The sequence below is a fragment of the Mytilus edulis genome, chromosome 6, assembly GCF_963676685.1.
Source record: "Mytilus edulis chromosome 6, xbMytEdul2.2, whole genome shotgun sequence".
Lineage (NCBI taxonomy): Eukaryota > Metazoa > Mollusca > Bivalvia > Mytilida > Mytilidae > Mytilus > Mytilus edulis.
The window spans coordinates 5,895,576-5,921,185 of NC_092349.1; the positions used below are offsets into that span (position 1 = coordinate 5,895,576).

Here is a 25,610-nt window from a genome sequence, read left to right on the forward strand (position 1 = left end):
AAGGGTAAAACTTAATGCCCCCTCCCTTACAAGGAACATACAAATACATGTCAACTACACTTGTTATATTCAGGAAATAATGGGTGCAAATAATCAATTGCCAGTCCAGGTAATGGATTATTCTCACCTTTTGAAATATAAAATTTCATACAAAAAAGGTTTACGCCAATATAAACATTTGTTGCAAGACAAAAAGAATCTATGCATGCTTTGGTAAATTCAATTAGAAATATCAAAACTGACCAAAATAACTTACACCAAATTGCAAGTCTAACTGTCTAATGAGCTATTAGACAGAATTTTATATCAAAATCTAAATCTAAGCAACATGGTTTTATTACATAGAATGTTTTAACAATGCATAACAAAAGTATTTTGAGAGTTACAATTAGCAATGTTTATGGTCAATAAGTTAAATGTGCTGTGAAATCATAATGCTGTTTAATATACACATCACAGTTTTATCTATTTAATCTCTTTAACAAACAAACAACATTGGTATGATTTTCTCTTCTAGCTAGCATTTATATCTAAAGGTTTATTTTGTTTAATTATAAAATAAGCAGAATAGTTCTATTGATTTATTTTATCATGTTCGCCGAACTTCTAATTATATTATTTCTATTTTTTGTAACAAATGTACAATATTGGTATGATTTTCTCTGCTTGCAATATCAAGTGGTGTTAGTCCTCTCCATTTAATGTTACAATCTGCTTCATGTTTTAACAACAATTCAACAACCTTTACATGACCTGTATAACAAGCTATAAATATGGGGGATAATCCTGTTCCCGTACACTTATTAATGTCAGCCTTATTGGTTATTAATATCTGTACTACTTCAGTATGTCCTTTCTGACAAGCAATGTACAGAGGTGATACTCCATCATTATCTGTACACTTATTAATGTCAGCCTTATTGTTTATTAACATCTGTACTACTTCAGTATGTCCTTTCTGACAAGCCATGAACAGAGGTGATGCACCAGTATCTCTACACTTATTAATGTCAGCCTTATTGTTTATTAACATCTGTACTACTTCAGTATGTCCATTCTCACAAGCCATAAACAGAGGTGATGCTCCAGTATCTTTACACTTATTAATGTCAGTCTTATTGTTTATTAACATCTGTACTACTTCAGTATGTCCATTCTCACAAGCAATGAACAGAGGTGATGCTCCATCATTATCACACTTATTAATGTCAGCATTATTGTTTATTAACATCTGTACTACTTCAGTATGTCCATTCTGACAAGCCATAAACAGAGGTGATGCTCCAGTATCTTTACACTTATTAATGTCAGTCTTATTGTTTATTAACATCTGTACTACTTCAGTATGTCCATTCTCACAAGCAATGAACAGAGGTGATGCTCCATCATTATCTTTACACTTATTAATATCAGCCTTATTGTTTATTAACATCTGTACTACTTCAGTATGTCCTTCCTGACAAGCCATGAACAGAGGTGATGCACCAGTATCTCTACACTTATTAATGTCAGCCTTATTGTTTATTAACATCTGTACTACTTCAGTATGTCCATTCTGACAAGCCATGAACAGAGGTGATGCACCAGTATCTCTACACTTATTAATGTCAGCCTTATTGTTTATTAACATCTGTACTACTTCAGTATGTCCATTCTCACAAGCAATGAACAGAGGTGATGCTCCATCATTATCTATACACTTATTAATATCAACCTTATTGTTTATTAATATCTGTACTACTTCAGTATGTCCATTCTGACAAGCAATGTACAGAGGTGATGATCCAGTATCTCTACACTTATTAATGTCAGCCTTATTGTTTATTAACATCTGGACTACTTCAGTATGTCCTTTCTGACAAGCCATGAACAGAGGTGATCCTCCATCATTATCTTTACACTTATTAATATCAGCCTTATTGTTTATTAACATCTGTACTACTTCAGTATGTCCTTCCTGACAAGCCATGAACAGAGGTGATGCTCCATCATTATCTTTACACTTATTAATATCAGCCTTATTGTTTATTAATATCTGTACTACTTCAGTATGTCCTTTCTGACAAGCCATGAACAGAGGTGATGCACCAGTATCTCTACACTTATTAATGTCAGCCTTATTGTTTATTAACATCTGTACTACTTCAGTATGTCCTTCCTGACAGGCAATGAACAGAGGTGATATTCCATCTTTACGACAATGGTTTACATTACTGTTACAATGATATAAACACCATGCAACCAGATCAATATCTCCTATATAACAACACTGTATTAATGGAGTGTCTTTGTTTTGTGTGTCATATAGACTAGCCAATTGTTTCTGCTTTAATATTTCCATACCTTTTAAATGTACAAGTATTCTTTGTTTGAAGATTTGATTGTCCATATTGATATTGCAGAAGACATCTACTACCTTTCCTCTACACCAGTCATCTACCAATCTACTTATATACATTTGCTGATATCTTTCTGATACAACTATCAAAAATTCATCTCTGTTGCCTTTATCTTCAAAAACAAACCTTTCACGAATAAAATGACTTGAAGCATTTTTAATTAAACAATAAATCATAACACTGCCAAAGTAAAAAGCAAGAAAGTCAAACAGCTTGTCATGAATAGTTCTGTATAATTCACCATCCTTTCTGATAAATGTATGAGTTAGTGAATCCAGCTCATCACGAAGTACCAATCGAGATGTTCCTTTGACTACTTTACAAGCTTCATATGTGTTCCTTATAATTGTTTTGATATCTTTATCGACATCTTCTGTGAGCCATTCTTCTTTTAAACGATTGTTAAACATCACACAAAGAGCAAGCGCACAGTATTTGACATGTGCTCCCTCTGTTTGTAATTTATCTATCTCTTCTTTGTAAACTGTAAATGGATTCTTAAAGAAATCTTCCATTATTAGATTTTTGTTTTTGCTGTACAATTGACATAAAAGAGGAAAACAGTCAAACATGTCATAAAATTTCTTAACCTTAGACGCGTTTGATTTCAAGTAAAGTTCAGCAATAGATTGTTTTTCTGTTTCTGATAAGTGTTTATCTTCTGACAAAAGATTACATTCACAGGACTGATCAAAAGATAAAGATTTCATTTTTTCATCCTTAAAAACCTGAAGTCTACAAGACATGATTAATTTGACTGGTTTTTTTTCTATTAATGTTTTTATTTTTTCGATCAGATTTTTCCAGCTTTCTAACTTCATAGGATTTATGGTATATGTTCCACAAAAGTCATCAACAACAAACAGGATTTTCTTACTTGGATTGCACCACTTGATAATTTTTTCAGGGTTTGTTACCGGTAAAATAACATAGCCTTCTTCTTGCATTCGTAGAGAAACATGACGCATCAATGATGATTTTCCTGTTCCCGAACTTCCGGTGACAACAACACAACCATTTTCTTTGATACATTTTAATACACTCTTTGCTCCATTTGTTTCTATAAACATTTTGTCATCCTCTGTCCAAGTTTCTAATTCCTCTTTAATTTGACCTAAAAAGAAAGAATTTGATATTTCTTTAAAATTTACAATTATTTTGAGACTGACTTCTGTGATTTTGCCATACTGATATGTACTCATATACCTTATAAACTTTATAAAACTTTAGGACTTTAGCTTACATGATTAAAAGTTATTCCTCAATAAAAGATATAATGGGTTTTTGATCCAAACAATATCTTTTATAGAACAAGCATTCTGTGAGTATTGCATGGCAAGATATAGTCCCCTACCGGTTAAAAATTAATGGTATTAACACAAAATTCTAACTTGATCTATAACTTGTCATGGTGTAAACTATATCATTGTATATATATTACAAATATCAAGTCAATATAAAGCTTTACTACAACTATCACATGAACTTAACTTGTATGGAAAGCCAACCGGGTCAAATTTCTTAATTCGTTATTTGTCAATTCGTAACTTGTAACTGTGTAACTTCTAAATTGTTAATTCGTAAATTGTTAATTTGTAACTTGTTACTGTGAAATTCATAATGCTTAATTCGTAAATTGTCAATTTGTAACTTGCACCTTTTGTAGTTTCAACATTCTTAATCGGTAAATTGTCAGTTTGTTTAATACTTGTAACTGTGCAATTTCATAATGCTTCATTCCTAAATTGTCGATTTGTAACTTGTATCTTTGTATTAAAATTCAACATTCTTCATTTGTTAATTGTCAATTTGTAACTTGTAGATTTAAAAATTCTTTATTGGTAAATTGTCTTTTTGTATATTGATGTTTTGTAACTTGTAACATGTGATTTGTCGAATCGTGAATTGTCGATGTGTGAAATGTCGAAGTGTTAAATGTCATCGTTGTATTATGCTAACGATCATTATGACGACAGATGGCGCTCGGGTTCGTCTTCGGTGTATAATCCTCCTGTAAGTCGGAGTACCTCCATATGGAATATATACCTTAGTAATTTTAATCCATTAATTACAGCAAATGCGTCTAAAAAAAGCAAAACAAAAATTGCATGTTTACAGGATCCCAGTTTTATTTTGTTTACTGATGTGGACTTTCGTTCGAGAACGGAAACTATATAAAAAAACATCCCGAGTATTTGAGGCTCTCCTAGTTACGGGGTTAATGAAATATTCGTTGGTCAGTGGAATATTACGACTGGATTATTCAGGTATATACAATAAGGAGATGTGGTAATAAACCGTATGATTGCCAATGAGACAACTATCCACCAACGCGAAGTACAAATAAAGTCGATGTAAGCAACTATAGGCAACCTACGGCTTTCATCAATGACAAAACCTAATACCATATAGTCGTTTTAAAAGGCTACATTATTACTGAAAACCTCAGGTACTAGTTGTAAACGATTTCTATTAATCATAAAATGCTATTATCGGACCATTTTATTCTGACAGGAAAGGGCTGACATATATATTCTATTCTACTGTTGTCGGTTATATGGTCGGGTTGTTGTCTCTTTGACAAATTCCTCATTTCCATTCTCAATTTTATGAATTAATATATATGCCTACTGAATTTTTCTGGTCAAGAAGCTTAAAAATTGCCGCTATCAGATTTCCTACAATAAAAATGTACAACCAAAAAGACCAAAATATTCACGGGTCCCTCGATCTGAAAAGCTGCTTTATGCCCCATACTCCCGATATGAACCCCATCTGGTGCAACACCTCCTTATAGCCCGGCAACCTTACTAAATCTCACATGTTGTCAATCGTTAATTAACTGAAACGATTAACGATGTTAATGAATATACCTATTTTTTTTTTAAATTTGCATGTCAAATATATAATAAAAAATCATTTGCAATGAATTCGTAACAATATAATCCTAATATCCTATTGCAGGTTGTATTCCGCCTGGCTCTTCTGTCGAGCAGTCAGCCAGGATCCCAGGCTATCATTTTACTCTAAAATTACCAAATACATACTCCTTTGGCCAAACCCCAAATAATGTGCAAATATTTTCGTGGAGAAATAAAATTAAAGAACCTTAGTGAGCGCGCTCACATGCCCCACGTCCCCACATTTTCACTGGAGAAATAAAATAACTGTAAGGAAAAAAAAAGTATAAGAAAAAAAATGAATCATAATTTCCTGTCGATATGTACATCTACATAGTATGTCCTTATTATCTACAAGGTTTCATGAAATTCTGTGGTGTGCTTTCAGAGGAGTTGCGACGATAAACTGTTGCAGAGGTTTATCGAAGCACATAAGTTCAAAGGGGCGTAACTTCTAGAAACAAGAATGTGTCCAAAGTACACGGATGCCCCACTCCCACTATCATTTTCCATGTTCAATGGACCATGAAATTGGATAAAAAATATAATTAGGCATTAAAATTAGAAAGATAATATCATAGGGAACATGTGTACTAAGTTTCAAGTTGATTGGACTTCAACTTCATCAAAAACTACCTTGACCAAAAACTTTAACCTGAAACATGCACTTTCATTTTCTATGTTCAGTGGACCGTGAAATTGGGGTCAAAAGTTTAATTTGGCTTTAAAATTAGAAAGATCATATCATAAGGAATATGTGTACTAAGTTTCAAGTTGATTGGACTTCAACTTCATCAAAAACTTTAACCTGAAGCGGGACAGACGGACGAACGGACGAACGAACAGACGGACGAACGGACACACAGACCAGAAAACATAATGCCCCTCTACTATCATAGGTGGGGCATAAAAAAAATTGAATTGCAATTTTTTTGTCGATATGCAAATCTACTCAGTATGTCCTTATTATCATGAAATTCTGTTGTGTGGTTTGAGAGGAGTTGCGATGACAAGAAACATGACCTATGGCCTGACGTACAGACGGACGGGTCAAAACATTACACCTTCCGCAACTTGCGTGGGGTATGATTAGTGTTAGCATATAAGAGATAATTGCCTCTTTCATGCAAACGGCGATATGGCAAGATCTTTTCTCTGACAAGTCAGAGGGAGAGGGAGGGCGTCAATTTGTTTAAAAGTGGGAGTATTAGGAAGGGGGGTTTAAGATATCGAAAAAACACTGGCCTTTGTTAGTCTTGTATGATTTTTAATTTTTGTTTCTTTTGTATAATTCGGAGTTCAGTATGACGTCCGGTATATCACTGAACTAGTATACATATTTGTTTAGGGGCTCGCCCCGGCCAGCTGAAGGACTCATACGGGTGCGGGAGTTTCTCGTTGCATTGAATACCCATTGGTGGCCTTTGGTTGTTGTCTGCTCTATGGTCGGGTTGTTGTCTCTTTGATACATTCCCCATCTTCATTCTCAAATTTATGTAGGTGACGCGTGTAGTAAAAAATAAACAGTTTCATAGTTTAACGATCATGGTCATTAACAAATATGTAGAGGGGACACCTCCTAGTATATTTCAATTTTGTACCATGATCATTTTAGATCTGTTACTGTAGGAGAACGTTGTGGATACAAATACCGACTTTAATTCAACGGTAGAGAGAGCGCCGTCGATGTATTGACGATGCACGAGAGTAGTTTCTGAACGGCTGTCAACGCTCGGTGTACGCACTACGCTTCTTCAATGTTGTTCTATTCGAATACCATTTTTACGAAAAATGATTTAGAATATTGTTGTATTTTACTCGTTGAAATCTCAAAACACCTCGTGTAGTTTTTTATCTGCATGTTTGTTCACAACATTTCTTGACTGATCATTGTTAAATCGGGCCCTTGACAGCAATTTAGTGTTTTTTTTGGACGAGTTTTTTTTTTTTTAAATTGATATAGGAATATGGTATGGTTCTATAGCACTGCGACCACATCGTACAGAAATATTAGCTTCTGGCTTGAGCGTCTTGTCTGTATGTCTTGTAGTTTAAGTTTTGTGAGCGTGTTTGAGACGCAACCAACTTCTCTGGATTTGTACTCTCCTGTTATAAATCTCACAGGTTGTCGTTGTATTCTTTCAAGCTTATTGATGTTTTTAGATGTGTTCTGGTCCCATACTATTGACCATATGATATCCCATTATTGACCTGACCATTAAAATATATGCGGTTTTCTCGCATTCCGGTTGACAATATCTCAAATTTTAGGGCCTCGATTAGTTTTCTGGTTCCTTTAGATTTTATTTCAAAAAAGTGCATATTCAACACAGTTTTGATATATAGTATACATCAACTAAGTGACTCATTTAAAATAATTTTTCATTCAGTTTGTTTTGCAAAGTACTTATATGATATCATTAAACATTTTTTATAGATATAGGAAGATGTGGTATGAGCGCCAATGAGACAACTCTCCATCCAAATAACAATTTATAAAAGTAACCCATTATAGGTCAAGATACGGCCTTCAACACGGAGCCTTGGCTCACACCGAGCAACAAGCTATAAAAGGCCCCAAAATTACTAGTATAAAACCATTCAAACGGGAAAACCAACAGTTTAATCTATATGAAAAAAAAAACGAGAAACATGTATAAATTACATAAACAAACAAACGACAACTACTGTACATCAGATTCCTGATTTATTTTCATAACTCAGGAGCCAAATAAATAAAGACTGTTCGTCCATTTGTTTCTTGTATTAAAACATATCATTCGATAATTACATTCTTTTCTGAAATTTTAATATTGAGAATATAATATTAATGAATGATGGTTGTCAAAAAATTTGCGGGTCCAGGACAATATTAGTATTTTTCCAGCACCGTCTTATTTTTCATGTTTTTAGTCTCGTTTTGACCTGGTTAAACATTAAGTAAAAATTTCTTGCCAAGTGACAGTAACATATTTGCGAAGTTGATAAGGAAGCCTGTTCCAGCGACACATCTATATACCTTAATAAGGAAGTGACACACCTCATTGCAGGTTTGGTGACCAGTACAGTAAACTAAAATGTTTACACGAGGTTACCTCAATATAAAACCGAGTCCCTTTTATACATGCCATATAAAACAAACAAAATGAATGTATTCCATTTATCTATTTGTTATCTTTTATATGTATGCGCTGTACATAATTGATTTAAACTCCTTTGGGATATATTCCATATGGCAGTGCTCCTACTTACATGAGGCTTATACACAGAAGAAGAAACCGAGCGCCATCTGTCGTTATAATGATCCTTAGCATAATACAACGATGACATTTAACACTTCGACATTTCACACATCGACAATTCACGAATCGACAAGTCACATGTTACAAGTTACAAAACATCAATATACAAAAAGACAATTTACCAATAAAGAATTTTTAAATCTACAAGTTACAAATTGACAATTAACAAATGAAGAATGTAGAATTTTAATACAAAGATACAAGTTACAAATCGACAATTTACGAATGAAGCATTATGAAATTGCACAGTTACAAGTAACAAACTGACAATTTACCGATTAAGAATGTTGAAACTACAAAGGTGCAAGTTACAAATTGACAATTTACGAATTAAGCATTATGAATTTCACACTAACAAGTTGCAAATTAACAATTTATGAATTAACAATGTAGAAATTACACAGTTACAAGTAACGAATTGACAAGTTACGAATTAAGAATTTTGACCCCGTTGGCTTTCCATAAACTTGATCCAATAAAATGAGGTCAAGGTCATATAAAACAGACAAGAAATACATGTGTGCGGGAATTTCTCGCTACATGGAAGACCTGTTGGTGACCTTCTGCTCTTGTTTTTTCTATGGTTCGGGTTGTTGTTGTCTCTTTGACACATTCCCCATTTCCGTTCTCAATATTATGTACACATTACAATCATTCAATACACTAAATATAGTTGACCTATTGCTTATAGTTTCTAAGAAACAGACTTAACCAAGACAAGAGTGCACACGCTGAAATGTCTCGCCTTCTATACTAATCATTGATATTATGTTGATAGTCCTAAGTATAAAGCTTAGTTTTATTTCAACTGTCTCATAAACTTAACATTAACCAAGATAACTAAACAAAGACCAATGAACCTTGAAAATGAGGTCAAGGTCAGATGAACCATGCCAGGCAGACATGTACAGCTAACAATGCTTCTATACAACATATATAGTTGACCCATTACTTATAGTTTATGAAAAATAGACCAAAACACAAAAACTTAACACTGTGCAATGAACCGTGAAAATGAGGTCACCGTCAAAAATAAAACCTGCGCGATTGACATAAAAATCATAAAATATTTCCATACACCAAATATAATTGACCTATGGCATACAGTATTAGATAAAAAGACCAAAACTCAAAAACTTAACTTTGACCACTGAACCATGAAAATGAGGTCAAGGTCACATGACATCTGCCCGCTAGACATGTACACCTTACAATCATTCCATACAACAAATATAGTAGAACCTTTTTTTGCCCCTAATTCCTAAGCTGTTGGGACCAAAACTCCAAAAATCAATCCCAACCTTCCTTTTGTGGTCATAAACCTTGTGTTTAAATTTAATAGAGATCCATTCACTTTAACAAAAGTTAAAGTGCGAAAACCAATGTGTCTTTGGACAACGACGACAACGACGTCATACCAATATATGACCACAAATTTTTCTTGCGGTCGTATAAAAGGTTAACACTGAGCAATGAACCTTGAAAATGAGGTTAAGGTCAAATAAAAGCTGGCAGACTGACATGCACATCATAAAATATTTCCATACACCAAATATAGTTGACCTATTGCATATAGTGTTCGAAAAAACAGACCAAAACACAAAAACTTAACTTTAACCACTGAACCATGAAAATGAGGTCAAGGTCAGATGACACCTGCCAGTTGGACATGTACACCTGACAATCATTCCATACACTAAATATAGTAGACCTATTGCATACAGTATTAGAAAAACAGTACAAAACACAAAAACTGAACTATAACCACTGAACCATGAAAATGAGGTCAAGGTCAGATGACACCTGCCAGTTGGACATGTACACCTGACAATCATTCCATACACCAAATATAGTAGACCTATTGCTTATAGTATCTGAGAAATGGACTTGACCACGAAAACTTAACCTTGTTCACTGATCCATGAAATGAGGTCGAGGTCAAGTGAAAACTGTCTGACAGACATGAGGACCTTGCAAGGTACGCACATATGAAATATAGTTATCCTATTACTTATAATAAGAGAGAATTCAACATTACAAAAAATCTTAACTTTTTTTTCAAGTGGTCACTGAACCATGAAAATGAGGTCAAGGACACTGGACATGTGACTGACGGAAACTTCGTAACATGAAGCATCTATATACAAAGTATGAAGCATCCAGGTCTTCCACCTTCTGAAATATAAAGCTTTTAAGAAGAGAGCTAACACCGCCGCCGCCGCCGTAGCCGCCGCCGGATCACTATCCCTATGTCGAGCTTTCTGCAACAAAAGTTGCAGGCTCGACAAAAACTAAACATTGACTAATGAATCATGAAATTAAGGTCAAGGTCAGATGAACCATGCCAGGCAGACATGTACAGCTTACAATTCTTCCATACAACAAATATAGTAAACCATTTGTTAACCTACATGTATTGCTTATAGTTTAAAAAAAAACAGACCAAAATACAATAAAATGCTCCACTGGGCGCAGCTTGATACGACCACAGAGGTTAAACCCTGAACAGTTGGGGCAAGTATGGACACAACATTCAAGCTTGATACAGCTCTGAATTTGGATTGTGATTAAAAATTTGACACAGCATAGGTTTCTGTCACAGAATGAATGTGGTCTAAGAACATAAACATATTAAATTAACCTATTATGGTCCAATATCCAAAATTGAAATACATGGTTAGATTCAGCATGTCAAAGAATCATTAGAATTAAATTTTTGATGAAATCAAACAAAGTTTAATTTTGGACCCTTTTGACGTCAATGTAGACCAATTTGATAACCGGGCCAAAATATCAACAAGAGTGCACAGGCTGAAATGTCTCGCCTTCTTTACTAAAGATTGATATTATTTTGATAGTCCTAAATATAAAGCTTTATGACAACTGTCACATAAACTTATCCAAAAAACTAAACATTCACTAATGAACCATGAAAATGAGGTCAAGGTCAGATGAACCATGCCAGGCAGGCATGTACATCTAACAATTCTTCCATACAACAAATATAGTTGACCTATTGCTTATAGTTTAAGCGTTACAGACCAAACCAGATGCTCCGCAGGGCGCAGCTTTATACGACCGCAGAGTTCGAACCCTGAACATTGGGGCAAGTATGGACATAACATTCAAACTTGATACAGCTCTGAATTTGGATTGTGATTAAATAATTGACACAACACAGGTTCCTGAAACTTTAAATTTAAAATTTGACATTACCTATTATGGTCCAATATCCAAAATCTAAATACATGGTTGTAGATTCAGCATATCAAAAAACCCAAAGATTTCAATTTTTGATGAAATCAAATAAAGTTCAATTTTGGACCCTTTAGACCTCAATGTGGACCAATTTGATAACCGGGCCCAAACATCAAAAATCTAAATACATGGTTAGATTAAGCATATATCAAAGAACCCCATATATACAATTTTTGTTGAAATCAAACAAAGTTTAATTTTGGACCGCAATTTGGACCAACTTGAAAACTGGGCCTATAATCAAAAATCTAAATACATGTTTAGGTTCAGCATATCAAAGAACCCCAAGGATTCAATTTTTGTTGATATCAAACAAAGTTTAATTTTGGACCACGATTTGGACCAACTTGAAAACTGGGCCCATAATAAAAAATTTAAGTACATGTTTACATTCAGCATATCAAAGAACCCCAAGTATTCAATTTTTGTTGATATCAAACAAAGTTTAATTTTGGACCACGATTTGGACCAACTTGTAAACTGGGTCAATAATAAAAATTCTAAGTACATGTTTAGATTCAGCATATCATAGAACCCCAAGGATTCAATTTTTGTTGAAATCAAACAAAGTTTAATTTTGGACCACGATTTGGACCAACTTGAAAACTGGGCCCATAATAAATAAAAATCTAAGTACATGTTGCGATTCAGCATATCAAAGAACCCCAAGAATTCAATCTTGTTGAAATCAAACAAAGTTTAATTTTGGACCCCAATTTGGACCAACTTGTAAACTGGGCCCATAATAAATAAAAATCTAAGTACATGTTAAGATTCAGCATATCAAAGAACCCCAAGAATTCAATTTTTGTTAAAATCAAACTTAGTTTAATTTTGGACCCCAATTTGGACCTTAATGTAGACCAATTTGAAAACGGGACCAAAAATTAAGAATCTACATACACAGTTAGATTCGGCATATCAAAGAACCTCAATTATTCAATTTTTGATGAAATCACACAAAGTTAAATTTTAGACCCTTTGGGCCCCTTATTCCTAAACTGTTGGGACCAAAACTCCCAAAATCAATCCCAACCTTCCTTTTATGGTCATAAACCTTGTATTTAAATTTCATAGATTTCTATTTACTTATACTGAAATTATGGTGCGAAAACCAAGAAAAATGCTTATTTTGAACCTTTTTTTGCCCCTAATTCCTAAGCTGTTGGGACCAAAACTCCAAAAATCAATCCCAACGTTCCTTTTGTGGTCATAAACCTTGTGTTTAAATTTAATAGAGATCCATTCACTTTAACAAAAGTTAAAGTGCGAAAACCAATGTGTCTTTGGACAACGACGACAACGACGTCATACCAATATATGACCACAAATTTTTCTTGCGGTCGTATAAAAGGTTAACACTGAGCAATGAACCTTGAAAATGAGGTTAAGGTCAAATAAAAGCTGGCAGACTGACATGCACATCATAAAATATTTCCATACACCAAATATAGTTGACCTATTGCATATAGTGTTCGAAAAAACAGACCAAAACACAAAAACTTAACTTTAACCACTGAACCATGAAAATGAGGTCAAGGTCAGATGACACCTGCCAGTTGGACATGTACACCTGACAATCATTCCATACACTAAATATAGTAGACCTATTGCATACAGTATTAGAAAAACAGTACAAAACACAAAAACTGAACTATAACCACTGAACCATGAAAATGAGGTCAAGGTCAGATGACACCTGCCAGTTGGACATGTACACCTGACAATCATTCCATACACCAAATATAGTAGACCTATTGCTTATAGTATCTGAGAAATGGACTTGACCACGAAAACTTAACCTTGTTCACTGATCCATGAAATGAGGTCGAGGTCAAGTGAAAACTGTCTGACAGGCATGAGGACCTTGCAAGGTACGTATACAAACATATATACCAAATATAGTTATCCTATTACTCAAATTAGGAGAGAAATTAAGAATACTAAAAATCCTAATTTTTTTTTCAAGTAGTCACTGAACCATGAAAATGAGGTCAAGGACAATGGACATATGACAGACGGAAACTTCGTAACATTCAAATGTAAGGCATCTATATACAAAGTTAAGGAAGGGTCCAGGTCTTCTATCTTCTGAAATATTAAGCTTTCAAGAAGTTAGCTAACGCCCCAGATTTTTCTAAAATATTCAGGGTAGACAAAGTTTGTTATGCTAACCATATTTCCCCTTTCAGTTTTTCTCAACTGGCTCTAGTTTTCCAGATACTAATCAAAACTGTAGTGTTCCCTCTACATGCTCTATGTTATATTTTTAGCCATAGTGGCCATGTTGATTACTTAGGAAAATTTTAAACTATAAAGTTGACATCCTTTACACATGATACATGAACAGACAATTTTTAATTTTAGTTTCTTGTGTATAATTCGGAGTTTAGAATGACGTCCATTATCACTGTACTAGTATACATATTTTTAAGGGGCCAGCTGAAGGACACCTACGGGTGAGGGAGTTTCTCGCTACATTGAAGACCCATTGGTGGCCTTCGGTTGTTGTCTGCTCTATGGTCGGGTTGTTGTCGCTTTGACACATTCCCCATTTCCTTTCTCAATTTTAAACTTTGGTTTCAATCAATTGAACAGTTAAACAGAAGAAGATTTTTCAAGAAAAGTATAGAGACGACAGACTTTAAGACAAAACTTACATTTTACACCTATTTTCTATTTTTACTAATATCAGCCATGTTGGTTTGTAGAGAGGATCATCAGACACATTTTAGAGTAGAATGTTTTACACTTTACCTGACAACACATAACAACAACTGACACCAAGTGACAACAATAGCTCCTTTGATGCTTTAGGTCAGGGGAGATAAAAACCCAATACAAGAAATATAGTAAATAATGAAGGTAAATTCCCTTGTTTCACATCCTTACCTATATAACTCTACAACTCTTGTCTAAATGATTATAATGTACCTCTGATGTTCCATGGTATTGGGTCTTTCAAAAGTTCTGTGACTTCCATGTGTTCAGTTTGTAAAGTATTGTGGGAATCTTGTAACTTCCTCAGACTTTCCGTCACTTCTGAGTGCTCTGTCCCCAAAACATCCACTGTTTGTCCTAATTCTTTAATCTTTTCCTGTGATTGTTTGATTTCCAGCATAATTTCGTGATTTGACTGATCTAAGATTTTCACCTTTAACTCTTGGCACTCTTGATTCATTGGCTGACCACCCAATCTACTTACTGCCTTCAAAAATATATGGAAAAAATGGAGAATGTGTCCCCATGGACACAAAAGATGCCCCGCTTGCATACAACATTATTTAATCAAAGTGCTTGAAAGCACTGATCAGTAAAGATTGCTTCAATTTATCAGTGGGAAGTAATATTAAATATGGCATTGGTTGTAGTTAATTTAACAGATATTCTAGACAAAGGAAGATAACTCCAATTTAACAATGACATAATTTATATTTTTAGATTAGATATCAGATTCCTGAACCTTGCAAAAGTTAAGTAATTTTCTTGACAAGTCTAACATAATTTTGTGCATTGAATATCTGAGCATATATTACATTGATAAATGTTTTGAAATGTTTATGGATAGGATGTACAGAATGTTATTATCAATGCACTATATTTTGTGTATCAACAAAGGTAGTGATAAGCCTTGGAACATTTAGATATCAAGTCAGTCCCATAAGGTTTTTATTGCATTTCATGCAATCTTTACTTAAAAAAATGCTTTTACAATTCTTAACTCACTTTGAAACAAGCTATTGGCTTAGGGATATTGGTTTGCAGAAAAACCTAATTAAACCTCCACTTTAGATTACTAAAAAGAAATTGAATTCCCTCCATTTGTATAAAAGCATTTGAAAAAGTGTAGGAATCAATACACAGCTAGTACTGTATTAAATTCTATCAAATTACTTCTTCATGCAGAAGATGCTATATTCACTATAAATAATTTATCAGTGGAAGGCAAAATTAAACATTGTATTATATAAAGCACTGATTGTAGTTGATTCAACTATAATCATGGACATAGGAAGATAACTCCAATTCTAACCAGGTGCTCGGCAGGGGGCAGCTTTATACGACTGCAGAAGTCGAACCCTGAACAGTTGGGGCAAGTATGGACACAATATTAAAGCTTGATACAGCTCTGAATTTGGATTGCGATCAAATTTTTGACATACTTTGAGTTTATGACACAAAACAAATGTCAAGATCTTACATATCTATTGCGTAATATTGTGCAATTAAAGATTTCTTCTTTTAACTTTTCAAAAATTTGGAATTTGAGAAATTTGAAAAAAAAAATTGAAAACCATTACCACCCCCATTTTTTTTGCAAGTAGTCCAAAACCTGACATTTCTTTATACAAAATATACAAGTTGTGTAAGGGAGGTAAATCAGAACATACGAAACATTGAATGTTCAATGTTTTATAGAATTACCTCCCTTACACTGCTTTTAAATTGTCTAAATTGTCCATTGACAGGAAATTACAAGTTTTTCCCCTTTTTGCCCCTAATTTGAAACATTTTGAGCCATAAACCCCCAGTCAATACTAACCATCCCTTCATGGTATGGCAACTTGTGGTTTACTTTCAGGATGATTCATACACTTAAGCATAAGTTATTGTTTGATAACTACAAAAATGATTATTTTGGGCCCCCTAAGGCCCCTTTTTTGCCCCTATTTCCTAAACTATTGACATTATAACCACCAAAATCAATCCCAATCTTCCTTAAAAGTGGTAATGAACCTTCTTGTAAAAATTTATAGAGATCCATGCGCTGAAAACACAAGTTATTGTCTGTAAACTAGAAAAATGCTTGTTTTTGATCCCTTTTTGACCCTTAATTCCTCGACTGTTTGCCTAATAACCCCTTAACATAAATCCCAACCTTCTACTTATGGTATTAAACATTGTGGTACAATTTCAGAACAATTGAAATACTAATACACAACTTTTTTGTCTTGAAACTAGATAAATGATGTTTTTGGCCCCTTTGGGCCCCTAATTCCTAAACCTTTGGGACCATAACCCCAAAAATCAATCCCAAGCGTCCTTTAGTGATTATAAAAATTGTGCTAAAATTTTAATGATTTCTTTTAACTTATTCAAAAGTTATTATCCGGAAACAAAAATGGGAGGGTATATTGTATAACATTGTAGAGGCTTGGAAAGAAATCCCAAACTGTGTCCCTAAAATTTAAAAAATACCAAGCTCTGTTGGTTTTAATACCGAATTACACACCGAATTATAGGTACTAATACTACTTTTAAAGATGAACCGTGCACAGTGTAATTGATGTATATTTTGCAAGGAAGAACCAGAAAGCATAGAACACTTATTGTTGGGCTGTCATATTATAGCAGACATTTGGCACCAACTAAATGCCTGGATTTTTGAAACAACAAATATTGAAATGCCACTAAATGTAGATATAATCATGTTTGGTTTTTATGATAACTATAAACTAAATTTTATAAAAAATAAAGTAATTTTACTAGTAAAGTATTTTATATACAGATCAAATAAAATTAACGGTATCAATTTTCTTGCACCAGATGCGCATTTCGACAATACATGTCTCTTCAGTGATGCTCGTGGCCAAAATATTTGAAATCCAAAGCTTATATAAAAGATGAAGAGCTATAATCCAAAAGGTCCAAACAGTATAGCCAAATCCGTGAAAGGAATCAGAGCTTTGCATGAGGGAGATACATTCCTTAATTTATAACAATTTCTATCATTTTGTAACAGCAAATTTTAATAACACAAAAAAAATCCGTATTTTCATGCCAGTACCGAAGTTCTGGCTACTGGGCTGGTGATACCCTCGGGGACTAATAGTCCACCAGCAGAGGCATCGACCCAGTGATAATAATAAAATTATATTATATTATCAAAGATGCAAGAGGAAAAACCTCATATAGAGAGACTTAAAAACTACACCAAAGAAAATTTAATTTTAGAAAAACATATTTTCTTTTAAAAAAATGAGTGTGAAAGATTATAACATGTACTGGAAACCCTGGAATAAAGTCATTTATTAATTTAATAGTGAATTATTATGTATAGATGTGCTTGAAATGTTATTTCCATTATCAATATATATTGCTTGATAAAAATGTTATACTTCATCCATATATATTGTATGCCGTTATATCATATCGTATTATTAGTATAATTTTTGTTTACTCTTATTTGCTTGATTATGCTTATTTTTCTTGCTTGCTTCATTATGTGCCACTATAGATAATTTATGTAAATGCCTGTTAATCCATAATGAATAAAACCAAATTATAAAAAAAACCAAAAAAACATACAAGTCTAACAAAAGCCAGATGCTCTTGAATAAGTGCCGCGGCGTTACACATTTTTGGTGAGATCTCAAACCTCCCCCTATGCCCTAGCAAAAGTAGAATAAACAAACACACAGCAAAACGTGCAGGTAAACTAAATTTAAAAGAAGTCTGAGTTCGATGTCAAAATACAATGAAGGTAACAAAAAAAAATCGAGGGAAAATGACAATGATACATAAATTGGCAAAGAACTACTACATTTACTGACATGCCAGCTCCAGGCCTCAATTAAACTGATGAAAAGATTATTTGTGTTATTAAAATTTGCTGTTACAAAATATTAGAAATGATTATAAATTAAGGAATGTATCTCCCTCATGCAAAGCTCTGATTCCTTTCACGAATTTTACTATATTTTTTAGAGCTTTTGGATTATAGCTCTTCATCTTTTATATAAGCTTTGGATTTCAAATATTTTGGCCACGAACATCACCGAAGAGACATGTTTTGTCGAAATGCGCATCTGGTGCAACAAAATTAGTACCGTTGATTTTATTACTATTACTGGGTCGATGCCTCTGCTGGTGGACTATTATTCCCCGAGGGTATCACCAGCCCAGTAGCCAGTACTTCGGTACTGGCATGAAAATACGGATTTTTTGTGTTATTAAAATTTGCTGTTACAAAATATTAGAAATGATTATAAATTAAGGAATTTATCTCCCTCATGCAAAGCTCTGATTCCTTTCACGAATTTTACTATATTTTTTGGAGCTTTTGGATTATAGCTCTTCATCTTTTATATAAGCTTTGGATTTCAAATATTTTGGCCACGAACATCACTGAAGAGACATGTTTTGTCGAAATGCGCATCTGGTGCAACAAAATAAGTACCGTTGATTTTATTACTTTTACTGGGTCGATGCCTCTGCTGGTGGACTATTATTCCCCGAGGGTATCACCAGCCCAGTAGCCAGTACTTCGGTACTGGCATGAAAATACGGATTTTTTGTGTTATTAAAATTTGCTGTTACAAAATATTAGAAATTATTATAAATTAAGGAATGTATCTCCCTCATGCAAAGCTATGATTCCTTTCACAAATTTGACTATATTTTTTGGACCTTTTGGATTATAGCTCTTCATCTTTTATATAAGCTTTGGATTTCAAATATTTTGGCCACGAGCATCACTGAAGAGACATGTTTAGTCGAAATGCGCATCTGGTGCAACAAAATTAGTACCGTTGATTTTATTACTACCACTGGGTCGATGCCTCTGCTGGTGGACTATTAGTCCCCGAGGGTATCACCAGCCCAGTAGCCAGTACTTCGGTACTGGCATGAAAATACGGATTTTTTGTGTTATTAGAAATTATTATAAATTAAGGAATGTAGTTCCCTCATGCAAAGCTCTGATTCCTTTCACGAACTTGACTATATTTTTTGGACCTTTTGAATTATAGCTCTTCATCTTTTATATAAGCTTTGGATTTCAAATATTTTGGCCACGAGCATCACTGAAAAGACATGTTTTGTCGAAATGCGCATCTGGTGCAACAAAACTAGAACCGTTGATTTTATTATATGTCTTTATCATATGAAAATTAGGCAAAAATCCCTCCCGTAAGGGGTTTTGTACCATACCATCATAAAATATATAAGAAGAATATAGCCATAACATGTCAGTGTCTGGTTTAAGATAAGATGTTTTAATCTCAGATGTAAAGATCTGATTAGTGAATCAATATTGATATCAACATATGCCATCGTTAATGACCTGAAACCAGTAATTAAAAGTAACTATATCACTTCTGAATAAGTCTGTTTAAATGTTTTTAGGTGAATGCCGATATGATTGTGCCTTGCATAGAATATTACTTGTAGCATAAGATATTGGATGTGAAATAACTGACCTTACAATGTATAAGGTGTCGATGTAAATTATGGATGATGTCCGTGTACCGATGACAAATTAAGTTTATTTTTTTGTCTTTTTAAAACAAGTACAAATAACCCAGGTGTTTTAATTCTTTAGTAATACGGAGATTTTTTCGTCAAAAACATTAGCGTTGTTATAAACATGAGCGAATCGAACACGTTAAGATATATTAACACAATAAGATAGTGAGAAGGGAACGACACCGTCTTAAATTGGATAATCGACAAATGGAAGGGAATTTAATCTCTTTTATTACAAATTTTGGTATTAAGCTTCTAGTTAAAGATATAAATATTTTTATATAAAGTCGTTTCAACAGGATAAATCTCCTAAGTGTACATACTAAAAACGTCATTATTGAGAGCCAATTAAACATCCAAATATCTAAAAGTTTTATTTTATTTTTGTGTAAGATGCTGCTTTGATGTGTATTAGTTGATTAAAGTCATATATTGTAACTCCTAAAATTACCGAAACAGGTCAATATACAAAAACCCAGAGCGAACATAAAATGTTTAATCATATAAATGCACGCAGTATCAAATGACATCATGAACAACAGACTGTGTGCATAATTACGACGAATCATATCTGATTACAGAACCCTGTACTTCAGGGATGCTCATTTGTGTCTCGCAGACACCAGTTTCATTAGATACACATACCAACAAATAAAAGTTGCAGTTTGGTGAAGTGCTATATATTATTGAAATGTAAACAGACTATTTTTGTAATGAATTTCACACACATATTATCAGAAGAAACATGACAATGAATTCACTTGAGAATGAGAAAGGGTAAGCTTATACACTGCATGCCTTTATCTTGCTCATTGAAAATTGCGAGGAGAAAAAATACATTATCAAAATAATTATTTTGATGAAAAGAGACACACAATTATAATTTCACTTCGGCAAGATCCCCTGGGCCTACATAAATTGTAACTGATATGTACAAAATCAAGGATTCTTACGAAACACTTACATCAGATAAATTGCTCCATGCTGTATTAAAATCAACAGCTGCCATTTTGTGAGGATGAGCCAATATGTTTCTGAACCATTTAATCCTTGCTAGATCAGCTCCTGGAGTTGTCTCTACCGGTAATGGTAGTTCGTCGAATCCGTTGATTGGCTGGGAAATAGATTTTAGGTTTCTGATCAAACAAATCATCAAAGATACATCAAAAGTTGTAGAATCAGGTACACCTATAAAACAAAAAAGTATCAAATGATTGATAATTAAGTCCATCTGTAACATCAAAGGTATTGAATTGAAGTACATCTGTTATGTCAAAGGTATATAAATGAAGTACACCTATAACATCCAAAGATATGAATGAAGTAAGCATATGATATCAGCAGAAGTAAAATGAAAAACACCTGATACATCAAAAGTGTGAGAATAAAGTACACCTATTAAATAACAGTAGCATAATAAAGCACAACTGTAACATCAATAGTAGTAGAAGGAAGCACAACTGTAACATCAATAGTAGTGGAAGGACGTATAACTGTAACATCACATATATTAGAATCAAATACATCTGATACAACACAGGTATTAGCATAAAGTCGCGTGTTACATCAAAAGAACTAGAATCAAGTACACCTGATACATCAAAAGTATTAGAATCGCTTTAACCTGTCACATAAAACAGTGAGAAGCAGGTTTACCAACAACATCAAAAGTATGAAATTAAGTACACCCGAAACATCAAAAGTATGAAAATCAAGTACACATATAATATCAAGATAATTCGAATGAAGTTACCATAAACATCGACAGTTTGCGAACCAAATACACCTGTGACGTCAAAATTAATTATGTATTCTTCTAACGTTTCAGTCTCGTTGAAATCTCGTTTTGGAATTGTTTTCAAAACATGTGATACAAGTGGAAGATATCAATGAATTTTAAAAATGTTATAATCAAACTTTACTCTGTGAAAAAAGTAGTTTTGGGGTATTAGAATGTTTACATTTTATTACGAATCAAGCCAGTCTCATTAGCTAAACTATTGAGAACATGGGTGAATGGTACAAGAAATGATTGTACCAAAACATGTGCACCCCATATCAATGTTTTCTTTTCAAATTGATAAAATACGTGGGTAGCTGCATTCATATAAACAGTTTTAAAGGCAAACTATACGTCTTTCTTACCAGCCATATAAACATACCATTTGTAGGAAACAAAAGATTCCACTGAGTCTGGTGTATAACTCTCCTGAATTTCAAGTCATTTTGTTTCCAATTATTATATCAGGAACGCAAGCTACTCTAAGAATATATAAATGTGCTCAAAATGGCATCAGGGTAAAGCACTAAACGCACTGATTTTTAATAGATGGTTAGATATTTTGGAGTATTTTCTTGTAATCACTTTTGGTGCTAGTGGGTAAAACAGTTTTAGGGAAAAATAAAATCAAGATGGGTTTGGCAGATTTCATTGCTATAAATATTCACATATACACTGTTTATTCAGCAGGCGATTGTTGTTTGTGGGTAGCTGCATTCATATAAACAGTTTTAAAGGCAAACTATACGTCTTTCTTACCAGCCATATAAACATACCATTTGTAGGAAACAAAAGATTCCACTGAGTCTGGTGTATAACTCTCTTGAATTTCAAGTCATCAAGAGTATCATAGTTAGTATTCAACGTTGAAGGTAGATGGGTAGGTGGAAACTCTCTGTCAAAATAAGTACGGACTGCTCTGGGTGCTACTCCTTTTAATAACAAAGCCAATCTTGCATATTTCTCTTCTTCTTCAAGGAGGTGGGCCATTATTTTTAATTTCTTATTGTGTAGAATTGAGACCTAAGATATTCTTGATTGATGGTTCATGCCTTTCTAAGAAAATAAAAGTTTTTTTTATACATAACATATTTGATACTAATAACAATATTGCATTGAAAGTGCAAGACGTTACAATTCCTTATTTTCATATTGATTACACAATAGTAGAACGTGAAGAATGTGCTTATTTTCTTTATTGCATATCACAATGTTTTACGGTCATGGATTATTTGATTGTGAGAAGAAAGCTGTCCCATTCTATTTTTCAATATATATAAATTTAATTTGGTGGATAATTATCACATTCCAAACCTTTTATTATTCATTCCCGAGAGTGCAAGGCACCTGATTGTGACGATGATGTACGCCAGAATACAATTGTATCAGAGAAAAGTCTGAATACCACATTCGCATTTATAACAGACAAACAGATAGCATGGATATAATAGGAAATTCATTGCTGCTTGCTTAATGTCTCGTGGTAAATATATCTTCCATATTCATATCAACACCTTAAATTTTATGTCATGTTTTACAACAATAGATAAAAAATATCTAATTATGTCAACGTGACATTCATGTACATAGAAATGAGAAGATTAAGATAAACGGAAATATTGCCCAAATTTGTTTTATAGTTTCACTGAAGAACTTTATTTGTTGAACTGTTGATACTGTATGATCTAGTAAAATAATTGTTATCAATGTTTCTATTTAGAAATAAAAATAATGCTAGACAAACTCTGTTCATATAAAATCAGTGCCATCTATCCTTTTTAGCTATATAAGGTCAATTACAACATAAACAAATGACATTTTCTTCCAAATTAAAAAAAAAGTTTCTTACTTATTAATAGCCAAAAGGAATTGCAAACATTTTTGGCAAATAAAGCTAACAATTGTTCATATAAGACAGAGCAAATATATCCTGATCAGGCGCCTAATTTAGAAGAATCGTACAATTTCCTAATTTGATATGCACATTTTAAAAAAATGTTTGCACGTAGTGTGTATCCTAAATTGTGTGTTGTGTTATACAAAAACAGAATTTGTACAAATAGAACGATGTACACTTAACATCATATAAACGTTGACACAGAGAGAGCTCGACTTTTTGTAATTTTGATAGTTAACAGCAAATAATTTAATTTTGGATGTAACGCTTGTTTTGGCTGGCTGAAGTTATTTTATTATCAGCCCATAGACATAATGTAGTCATGTGACCGTGACGTCATCAACGTTTTTTCATCGTTTTCTACGGTTTAAAATGGAATTTAAAATTAAATCATAAGAAATGACTGCAATATTTTTTCTATTCGGAATAACGTAACAAAATTGTGGTGCACACTGTTAAATAATCCGCTACGCGCGTTATTCAGTGTGCACCAATTTTGTTTTATTTGGCCTTATAACATGTACAGCGTGTATAACATGCGTACATAATACCTAAAGGTGTAAACAAAATAATGTATAACTGACCAGTTTAGACCTTACTGGAACAATCATAGATACTGACGGAATGATTAGAACTTTCTATTTTACTAACATAACGATTCCAGAATGATCATTATAAAAGATACATAATTCAAACGTCTACATTATTCTAAAAGTCCGTTTTACAGTTTTCTAAGAGTTTCCTTTTGCAGTGTTTTCGAAGTTTCCGTGATCTGCAGTGTTCTCGGAGTTTCAATCACAACTATATGTACAGATACTAAAATTACAGATCAGACATTAACAATCTTGTATCCTCATAAGTTCTTACAGCTGGATTGACATTTTTATGACGTTCAGTTCTACATACTAGATTGTTACTTATTGAACCTAGTATTCTGTTTGGATTCCCGCGAAAAATTCCGGATAAATAAAAAGACAAAAGGTTAAAGATCGAACATATATTGTGACAGTTAAGTTGACATTTTTTTTTGGTGTAATACTTCTTGTAAACTTGAGTAAAAGAAATCTTGTTAAACTTTATTATTAATTTGTGTCTTTTGTAGTCTACAATTTAAAGGTGATTTTTTTGCCGTAATAATGTTAACATTGAAAAACCTCAAGTGTCAATATACCACGACTGAGAGATTGGAGACAAATATAATCAATGGAAATTACCTGCAACAATACTAGTACATCTCCATACCAATAATCATTGATTCACCACTCGCTAGTGGGTACCGCATAAACTGACATTATCACAAACTAAAATAAGTTAACAATATAAAAAATTCAAAGTCAACAGAACATGACTTAGGGATGAGGCTTAAAGATATATACTAGTCAACAAAGGAAACGATACACGACTTTTTTCACATTTCAAGATGAATTTTTCCGTTAATAGGACCAATAATAAAGGTAATAATACTTAATGACCATGGAAATATAAATACATTTAAAAAACATTTTTTTTCTTTTTTGACGTCATCTGGCGAAATAAATTTTTTGACAAAATTTACAAAAAAACGACAATTTTAAAAACAGAAGTTCCAACTAATGACGCCAACCTCTCATTTAAAGGTTAAGACAATGCTTGCCATCAATTCTTTTTTTTTTAAATCGTACAGTTTCTTTTTTTATTTGTAAAACAAAGTTCGCCCCCACAAGAAATCGTTCAAATGTATACATTACCCATTGATTTACCATAGACAGTATGTGTAAAGTGAAATAAAAAAAAAAAACGATAACAATCTTAAAACTAATCCGGACGGTTCAAATTTTACAGTGTGTT

The 25,610-nt window shown here is 33.2% G+C and overlaps 1 protein-coding gene across 1 annotated transcript; it reads right to left on the bottom strand.

Annotated features, from left to right (window-relative positions):
* Nucleotides 1–324: 324 nt before the first annotated feature.
* On the bottom strand, nucleotides 325–22,325 carry LOC139527015 (ankyrin-3-like). The gene is made up of 4 exons (XM_071322254.1): nucleotides 22,269–22,325; nucleotides 21,071–21,294; nucleotides 14,794–15,067; nucleotides 325–3,513 (listed from the first exon to the last, which is right to left on the bottom strand). The coding sequence occupies exons 2-4, from the start codon at nucleotides 21,257–21,259 to the stop codon at nucleotides 611–613; spliced, it is 3,366 nt and encodes a 1,121-aa protein (XP_071178355.1). The 5' UTR covers nucleotides 21,260–21,294; nucleotides 22,269–22,325; the 3' UTR covers nucleotides 325–610.
* Nucleotides 22,326–25,610: the final 3,285 nt, after the last annotated feature.